Source organism: Sphaeroforma arctica, assembly GCF_001186125.1.
Source record: "Sphaeroforma arctica JP610 unplaced genomic scaffold supercont1.17, whole genome shotgun sequence".
NCBI classification, from domain to species: domain Eukaryota; class Ichthyosporea; order Ichthyophonida; genus Sphaeroforma; species Sphaeroforma arctica.
The window spans coordinates 68,109-77,508 of record NW_014040541.1 but is presented as its reverse complement, the minus strand read 5'-3'; the positions used below and the strand labels follow the sequence as shown (position 1 = coordinate 77,508).

Here is a 9,400-nt window from a genome sequence, read left to right as displayed (position 1 = left end):
ATATGATTTTTTTGCACCTGTACAATGTCGCACGCCTAGACTGGAATTTATTGCGTACCTCCGCGGTAGATTTTCTGATGGTTACATGTCTGCTTTATTTCCCGGATATCAACAATTATTTAGTACATAAATAGTATTGACTTCAAGCCCGTATGGAACGAGAATGAAATATTCCGCATTTTATATACAGCTGTGTACCAACCACAGCCAGTATTTATGCTATCCCTAATTTACATTCGCGGTCTGATCCCTCAGTGCAGCGCCGCGTGCAGTGTATGCAAAGAAAAGCCTACGAACTCGAAGACCGCATGCGGACCTATCTAGGCGAGCTCTTAGCAAGACTGTCACACAGTAACAAGGAGATAACAATCAGCCAGTTACTGACTACGCTTGAAGACGTTCCTGACAGCAGCGCTCTACGAACATGTCTGAGGTATGAAGACAATGGTAAACTTTATTACCTGTGTTCCGGGTGTGTTGTGATGTGCTGGATTTGTTCACGATTTTGGTCCCAACTTATAGATATGATCGGTGTAAAATTCAGACAAGACTGTAGATATACATTCTTCATTGGCTTGCTTATAGGTGCTGTGTTGTGTCAAATATAAGACCGGGCTGCCTTTCGTGCTCCCGCAATTTACTCATGTGATATTCTCTGTTTGCAAGCCGAGTGCGAGGTTGCAATCACGTTTGAATTTAAACTACAACGTAATCACATGCGCTAGAACCGATTGTGGCTGTTTACCTTACAACCTGTTGAACCTGTACGAGATATACTATGCATTACATTATATATTTGCACCGTTTCCTGTGATGTACCTGCCTCAGACACTCTTTGAGTGTAGCGGGGTCTATTCTTGGCCCGCTTCGTACATGTGTATAGGTCAACAACCTACGTGAATCTTTCCAAGCATATATGCGATCAGTATCCAACCTTCGAATTTCCTCGCAGAATCCCTCGCGTACTTCTGAACGCTCCACTACGATACAATAGCCCATTTCATTCGTGATTGGGCTGTCCCTAAACTTTACACCTTTCAAATACAGCGCTATACAGCCACGCATGAAGTTGATTGACCAGAGGAAAGGAGCGGACAGAACAGTAAAGGTTCGTGAGTCCGGCGTGTTGTATGTTGAACTGCGTAACTAGCCTGTCTCATATATTCTGTACCCGCTATAACGGATCCTGTCCCAACATAGCTATTCGACGCCATGTGTACTGGTCTCAGACTCTTACTTCGCCAACTTGCTTGTTCGTTGGCGTACCCAAACGATGCAAACGAACTTGTAATAAACACCACTGGGCTCGGCTCATGTCTCAGAATAAGGTTTCATGTATGTGCTTGTCGTTCTTCTCGTTAAGAAAGTAACATTCTAATGACACAGTCTTTTACTGTTCTATTGTTTTGTTTAGGATGAACCCGAAATCAGGAGGCGGACATCTGGTAGAGTCTCGAAACGTATAAGTGGATTACAGCCACAAAATGGTACGTCTAAATTGGCCACTTCTGGTCATTTCTGTTGATATTGGGTAACCACATAATACATAAGCCGCATATATATAGACCCAGCCATATAACACTGTCATACGGAACCAGCCATATACATGATGCATAGTTAATAAGCCATGGGGAAGCTTGTGGCATTTCTCCTTCTGAGATCACTCGTGATGATAGTCTACGTATTCTTCCGCATCATCAGTAATTACAAGCTCGCTCTATAGATCATGACTGGTATATATCGAAATCCCACTGACACATATCATTTATGAACGCCGCTATCGCGTATGTATATAGCACCCAGATCCAACACGAGACGGATAGGCAGTCACCGAGTAAGTGGGATAGTACCGTCGTCAGCCAAATACGCCACTGACAGTACCACGCGGAGAAGGCCGTCAATAGCTATTCACGTATGTTGTCTCTACACTGCGCATACGCTGTATAAGGATCATGTGGTATGATTGATGTATCAGTATTCTTTTGGGCTGCCATACTGAGACATGGCCCTCACTATTCAACCTTCTCTGCGCGCACCTTAGGTGGTTTATAGGTTTCTGTATGTGCTTAACTGTCTGGTCAGTATCAGTGTATTGTGACAGATGAATAGCGTGCTTTTTGTATACTATGTTAAGCCTTCTTTGTATATATCCATTGACTTGTTTGCTATAGATGCGGATGGTGGGTAAATATATCGCAAGACAACAAATTTGTATCCGTGTGATGGTATATGGCCTCAAACTTGTGCTTACTGGTAGACACCCAGACGCAGAAACCTATGTCACGTCTATTATTGTATGGGGCTGTATATCCTGTTCAGGAAGTGCATTTTGTAGATCTCATACTCATGTGAACTATTCGTGTCTCGCCACTGCAGACTTCTAGCCATGACGAAGTAGACCCGTCAGGCACAGGCAGGAAACGAGTGCGCAATAAGAAGCGAGAGACTATACACGTTAGCATGGAGCTCGAAGACGGTAACGTATGTACAGAGGCCATATACATATGAGTGTGGATATTGCAGACGAGTTATTGTGGTGTAACTGAGCGCTTAAATGAGCTGGCATAACTGTGAATGATGCGAAGTTGACAGTTGTGAAGGCAAGTCTGTACTGTCAAATAGAGATCAGATATATCTTCAAGCTTGATATGGGTCTTTTATATCCATTTAAGCAGTTAGAATGTGGGAGGGGACCGCTAAATTGTATTTGTGCTGTCTGCGTCTCGATGGCTGTCAATGATGTACGGTGTCTGTGATAGTAACAGGGGGTCGAACAGGTGTGTATCCCATGTTTCGCTAATGAACTTAAAACACAGGAGTATAATATGTTATGATATTTGACGGTTAGTCATCTTGCTCAGCCTGGACGGAATTCGGTCTACATCAGCTATTACATAACGCATGAGATTTATGTCCTTCCGTTGCCCCAACAAGATTATATCATGACATATCATGACATATCTGTATACCCGTTTTTCTTCTTGTTTTTCGATTAACGGAAATATAATCTCGTTCACTCCATCAATAGGAGTTGGTGCTTCCCGAACTGGCGAGTGAGATGGAAGAGGTTAAGTCACAGATGAACAAGGCACAGATTGCGGAAACAGTCGAGAAGATGAAGGAGATGCAGGCGTACTTTGCCACCATGGTGGCGCAATTGCAAACCAGTGATTTGTAGCACAAGCGATAAGAGCGGTATAAGGACTGATATGAAGTGGAGTTTTTTGTAATATATGAGTGAAAGAAGGCGATTGAATGAATGCACGCCAAGGTTTCAAAGCAATAAGGCGTTGATGGTTTGTAGAGGTGTGCGAGGCTGGGGAATCGACAGAACTAAGATTTAAAGCATTTAGATAGACAGACACATAGATAAAGTAGTGATAAATAAAGATAGAAACTGATGCAATGGGCTGAATACAAGCTGGATCGATACACTTTAAGCAAGACTCGGTATCTCTCGGCTTGTGCCCTTCTATTACATTGCTTGACGCGATGGCCTCACATGCAGCCTGGTTGAAGGTGTGTACCCACGTGTCAACGCTCACAGGCGCGGAGGCATACCAGCGACAAATGGTGCAAGGGTCGTCCCCCAAATGTCCTAATTGCGATACATTCTATAGATTCGTAAAAATTCTAGAGAATCAAGACTGATGTGGATGATGCGTGTAGAGGTACATCGGCTTGCATTCTGGTGCGTTCTGCCGCATATCGGCCGCATAACTGCACAAATCACGCCTATATAGTCGCCACACCTCACAACGGGCCTTGTGCCCTGCCCTGCCTCGTCAGTCAGAGTAGGGGATGTGTGATTCGCAGCGAGATGAGGACTTCGTTCGCAGCGATAGTATGAATGATATCAACAACCACACCACTTCATACGTTAGCGTACCCTTGTGACGGAGGAAATCGCAATAGCTTTAGAATGTAACGCGAAGCGTTGAGCCCTTTGGAACGGCTAGCGCTTTCGTAGATGGTATGTAGATGGCGTGTGTGAAGATTAGGCTACCACGGTGCTGTTTGAAGATGAAAATTGTGTACTTTGGCTGCACTCTATATCCTATTCAGGCACCAAGCGTGCCTATGACTGCCATGCATGTTCACATGACCCGACACGCTTCAATTACGTCGTATATGCTTAAACCTTTGGGTATTAGGCTGCGTTTGAAATATATTTCATGCTCCTCTATATATATGGTTAGCTCTTACTCCGTTTATTTTCGCCCCCTCGCTTAAGTAGTTTCTACCACTGCGAATAACACAGATTGAATTACAAACCACAACTCACAGTATGCACATCTGCAAGTCAAGAATGGCACCTGCTCAGATACACACACACTTCTCCATCGACGTTTCCGATAAGAAGTGATTATGTGGACATCGCATACTATCTTAGTATGGAGGGCTGTAGGATGACCTGCGAACGCTTCCCATATCGCGGCTTAACTAATAAACTCGAGTGATGTGTACATATAGCCAATAATCAAGTACAGACATTGGCGTAGCACACACTGCCTGCCTTCTACTAGGTCCTCGCACTTTCCCACCACATTTAAAGCTCCTCCTTGCCAGCCGCAGGCACCACCGGCTCGCTGGTACCGGTAAGGGCGCTCAAGATATTGTACTTCTGCGTGAACATATCCAGCTTATCGGCCTTGGCCTTGCCGTCCGCAATCATCTTGGTGAGACGAGCCTTCTCCTTCTCAATGTAGGCCGACCCCTTCTCCTTGATCTTGTTAAAGATCTTGGCGTACAGCTGAGCGGCGGGTTCTGCGTGGTCCTTAGCAGACTGCGCGACCTTCTCCACAAGCTCAGAGATGCTGTCTCCCGCGTTGTATGACTGTGTGTGTGCGCGTTCGTGGGTTGCAAATGAGAACGCAGGGACGATCAAGACTATAGAACACACGAGTGATATCATTTGAGGTAGAGTCGATTGGTTTCCTAGACTCAATATTTTTCCGAGGCGTATGTGCTACCAATAGAAAAAACGATCAATCGCTTTTCAAGAGTATGGTTGTGTCACTGATTTGTAGAATAATCGCGTTGATCGATTCATCAAACGCCAATCTTATTATTTGTAAACTCGGCAATCAGTCATCCAGGACTACGTGTACATTTGCTATCAAATCCACAACACATCACCCGACACTTCCCCGGTTGCTGCGAAAAGGTGCACCAGACACGTGTGTACGCATCTACAACAACATACGCCCCAATCCCTCACTCACCCCAACAAAGGAGTTGAACTCTTCAATGATTCCAGCGGTGGCACCCAATTTGCCGTCAATGGTGCGGTCTACCCCACACTTCTCATTCATAAACTTCACAAACGAGTCTGCGTCACGGCCGGTTGAGTAGTCCTCAGGCTCAGTTGTGCCTGCGCCGAAAAACTTGAGCGCGGGGAAGCCCTGCGGTGGTGTGGAGTGTGAATGTACACTACAGGGTAAGCACTAAGGGAGTGGGACTAGCATTGTATTGTGTACCACAGTGGGCTGTCATTGGGCAGAGAGTTGGTGTAGGTAGTGAGAAGCGAGCTGAGTTACAGTCACATGTGCGTAAGTGGACAAAAAGATATCTCAGAAAGTATCGGGATATGCGTGGCATGCGTACAGAAGAACACACTTCTTGCAGACCCGCACAGACAGGCGATGGTATGTACATCTAGGCTTCTCTTCTACAAGCAACACTTCTGAAGTGTGCCCTTTCCATCGGTCTTCTACACACATTGGCACACGTTTGTTGCGTCCACCCAGTGTATTGCGGGGGACGCATTGAACATGATATTAAGACCATACATTCCTAAACCAAACAGACTGGCCGTATATACTTCCAGATTTCTCTCTATAGAGATAGACGTCTTACCGTGACTTCGTAGCGGCTTCCAATGGACTTGTGGGTGGACGCATCGATCGCCGCAATCACACAGTTGCCCTCATTCCGGTACGCCTTGGCCACTTTCTCATAGACCGGGGCTAGATTCTTACAGTGACCACACCATGGGGCATCTGATTGGGTATATATATACACCATTAAAAAGTTAATCATATTCCTGGTCGATTGTTGATTTGTACTGATGAGCTGACCTGTTGTTAGTGGATATGTATCACTGGTGTTCGCAGGGGTGGTATGCGAATGAGGTGAGGACAAGAGGGTTGTTCTGCTATACTCACCAGTTACAGATTCAGAAATGCATGCATGCGAGCATATAAACTCACATTCAACTCTGTATGTGTCCAGATATTTTTGATATAGTCAAATGAAGAATTGGACACGCTCTTCACAGACGAGTGTGTCTGTACATTTTAATTCGCACAAACGTGCGTATGATGTACGTATAGAGACGTAGTCCGGATAGTCAGGCAGATACACATTTGTTCGTATAGTTGATCGCTACGTGGACAGAGCCGTCCCCAAATTCCCATAATCGTATATCAACACACCAAGACAGAACTATAGTAAAATTCTGAGTACTCACGGACACCATAGACAAATACAGGAATACATCATACACACAAATAAAATTCCGGTGTGTGCGTACACGTGTAGTTGTCTGTCCAGAATCGTGCTGCGATGCCTACGAGGATTCAATAACATATATAAAATTCGAAAGAAGGGTTTATATGCATACAAACCACACACATACAAACCACTACATATATCAGATTGATAATATCTTCCTGTATCCCTCCATTGATAAATGCATATGTTTGGACTGAAAGTATACATATATGATGGACCCACAAATGCGTTTGCTAACTTGTTACGTTCAGCCTCTTTATGTGGGCAAACACAATTTGCATACGCATCTACAAACGATATATCATTGCTGCGCCTAGGCTACTTACAGAATTCAACCAGGACGTTCTTGGTTGAGTCCAGAGCTACTCCGTCAAAGCTATCCTCGTCAAGCTCAACCACAGACTTGGGCGCTTTCTTGATGAATATGTTGGTGCCAAATTCGTCGTTCAAGAACTTCACCACACCGTCTACATCACGTGGACCGTTGTATGGCTCAGCCTCTGTTGTGCAGGCAAAGGAAAATAAGAGGTCGCTCAAGTCAGAAAGTAACCCAACATCACGAGTGCTTTCCGACCAAGCATGCTACGAATATGTGCAATCGCCCAATTAATACCGGTACAGCTTCGAAACAGTACAGGTTCCACCCAACATAGAACATTAAACGCTTTTTGAACAGGTGACACCTGTCCTATAATTCAATTGCACAGCAAGATAAGTACAAACAACTGAACCTTCAAAATAACACATAAGACCTCATACATTATCTAAGTAGAGTTGGCAATATGTATATTTATAGTATATACATATTCACGGAAAGGTACACGCGCAGCCCCCTAGAAGTATACATTAGAGATACTGCTTACCTGTAGACCCAGCCTTGAACATCTTGATAGTGGGGAATCCGGTGACATCGTACTTGATGCCAAAATCCCTGTGCTCGTCGGCATCAACCAGCGCTAGCCCAACCTTGTCATCCTGGCCAGTTGCTGCGATAGCAACTCCAACCTCAGACCAAACAGGCTTGAGCGTCTTACAGTGACCTTCAGTGCATCGATTTAGTAAAAAACATTTTAGTATTATGTCAAACGTAGAAGGCTAGACTGTCAGATTGAGAGGACTATGTAATCCGGCGAATTGAGACATGGTGTAAAGCTTCAGCATTTTCCGGATGGATTGCGGAGTAACAAAGTACGGCTCTACGCGACTCAACATGGTCTTTAGGTGCCCGTCGAGAACGAGATCGAGATCAAGTTCGACATACAAGTAGAGACAGATGAATATAGCAATATAGATAGATACGTACCACACCATGGAGCCACGAACGCTACCACCCAATTCTTTGTGTGAGTGCCGTCGATTGTCTGTTGATAGAGTAAAGAACTTCACATTAGTGTTCAGCACAGTCCGCTATTTAATCAAGAGGGCTGCAGATTTAGTTTTAGCAAGGAGTTTCATCGTATTGAATTATGATCGGATCGACTAGTTCTTATTCTGAATATCCACACAAGCCTATTTCAGACAGCCACGTTCGACAAAGTTTTGCCAGCACACAATAGTAGGAAGCCGTGAGCGTGAATTAACCTTACCGCATCAAACTCTTCGGGAGAAAAGTCGGTGACTCCATCAAGACCAAAGACTTCGGCGTGTGAAGATAAAATTAGGGACAGGATAAGACACAGGGCAAGCTTTAATGATAGCATTGTGTTTATTGTAGCAGCTAAAGTTAACTCACACTCTGTAGTGGTGTACTGGTCTACTCACCGCATATCGAGTCCTTTATATAATATTTAGCTGGGGTACGGCAGTACAGTATGTACATAGTTCGTGAATTTTCCATAGACACTTTTCACACCACTGAGACAGACACTGACATTTTGACAGTTTGACTGTTGACAACACCAGTCTTTGACTTTTGACAGCACCAGTCCACTGTTTCCATAACAAAATGCATTTTAGTTTTTTGTTTGTTTAAAACAAATACATTTTAAGATTACGTAAGGCTGCCTGCATTAGGACTACCATTTAAAATTCCTGCAATACAACTGCTTTATAAGCCTGCCTTTCTTATGACTGACGCTTGCGCATGCCTAGTCCATATGCTAGCAAAAACTGTTGCAAAAGCCTTCTTTTATACTGCTATTTACATATTCACTAGTAGAAGGCCTTCGCTGCAATCTGCTCTCATGTTTCTATTTACAGTCAAACCTCCTTTTTGGTCCATTTTGTATACTGGGACTCGAAACATTTGCAGTTGTACCAGAATACTGCTGTGTGAATTTTTTTGTGGCTTGCTATACTCTCAAGAGAGAAGTGGATTAGTATGTGTTTTTATAATAAACTATAAATGAAATACAGTATGATGTATATAATAATAGCAGTGATACTCGCATGTTTGGTTCGAGCGTTCAATGCATGTATTCTGTGGTGTTGTTTCGTGTGCGGGATATAGTAATCAGGGGTATTGCCTACTAAGTTATAAATGTTCTTACCGCCAACAACTGAGCCAAAGGATACGCCATCAATTAGACCACGAAATAGATCAAAGTCGATGCTTTTATGCTTTAATAATAAAAGAAGTATTTGATATGCGCGTATGTACGAATGTACCAGTGTATGTACCTTTCTCTCTTTAGCGAGAGCAATGCCCCGAACTCAACTTGCCTTATTTTTGTCTACCTTTTATTTTGTTCAAAGTTTGGCCTGAAACAGACCCAGGACAAAAAATGAGGGTGTATCAGCTCATTTTTTGAAAAAACTTCAAATCAAATCAAATATGTATCGAGCTAAAAAAAGTGATGAAGTCATATTGAGCGTGTAAATATCTGGATGTATTATTACAACGCAGACTATATTTATGCATATTTTATGATATATTTATATTATA

General features: G+C 43.6%; 2 protein-coding genes across 3 annotated transcripts; one reads left to right on the top strand and one right to left on the bottom strand.

Moving 5' to 3' along the window:
* Positions 1-253: 253 nt before the first annotated feature.
* On the top strand, positions 254-3,278 carry SARC_00533. Of its 2 annotated transcripts, none has more exons than XM_014305770.1 (6): positions 254-433; positions 1,048-1,108; positions 1,415-1,487; positions 1,797-1,912; positions 2,377-2,476; positions 3,029-3,278. In XM_014305770.1, the coding sequence occupies exons 1-6, from the start codon at positions 276-278 to the stop codon at positions 3,055-3,057; spliced, it is 537 nt and encodes a 178-aa protein (XP_014161245.1). In that variant the 5' UTR covers positions 254-275; the 3' UTR covers positions 3,058-3,278. The 2 variants fall into 2 exon arrangements, with proteins under 2 accessions (XP_014161245.1, XP_014161244.1); XM_014305769.1 differs by having other exon boundaries at positions 2,377-2,481.
* A 176-nt stretch (positions 3,279-3,454) lies between these two features.
* SARC_00532 (hypothetical protein) lies at positions 3,455-8,392 on the bottom strand. The gene is made up of 7 exons (XM_014305768.1): positions 8,103-8,392; positions 7,820-7,877; positions 7,380-7,556; positions 6,843-7,016; positions 5,860-6,002; positions 5,226-5,405; positions 3,455-4,837 (listed from the first exon to the last, which is right to left on the bottom strand). The coding sequence occupies exons 1-7, from the start codon at positions 8,214-8,216 to the stop codon at positions 4,550-4,552; spliced, it is 1,134 nt and encodes a 377-aa protein (XP_014161243.1). The 5' UTR covers positions 8,217-8,392; the 3' UTR covers positions 3,455-4,549.
* Between the last annotated feature and the right edge of the window lie 1,008 nt (positions 8,393-9,400).

Coding starts and splice junctions, on each gene's coding strand:
- SARC_00532 (XM_014305768.1), bottom strand. CDS start 8,216: ATGCTATCATTAAAGCTTGCCCTGTGTCTTATCCTGTCCCTAATTTTA. Junction 5,406..5,859: donor GAAGCCGCTACGAAGTCACG/GTAAGACGTCTA, acceptor ACACCACCGCAG/GGCTTCCCCGCGCTCAAGTT. Junction 4,838..5,225: donor AGTTCAACTCCTTTGTTGGG/GTGAGTGAGGGA, acceptor GCACACACACAG/TCATACAACGCGGGAGACAG.
- SARC_00533 (XM_014305769.1), top strand. CDS start 276: ATGCAAAGAAAAGCCTACGAACTCGAAGACCGCATGCGGACCTATCTA. Junction 434..1,047: donor GCTCTACGAACATGTCTGAG/GTATGAAGACAA, acceptor TTTCAAATACAG/CGCTATACAGCCACGCATGA. Junction 2,482..3,028: donor TGGAGCTCGAAGACGGTAAC/GTATGTACAGAG, acceptor CTCCATCAATAG/GAGTTGGTGCTTCCCGAACT.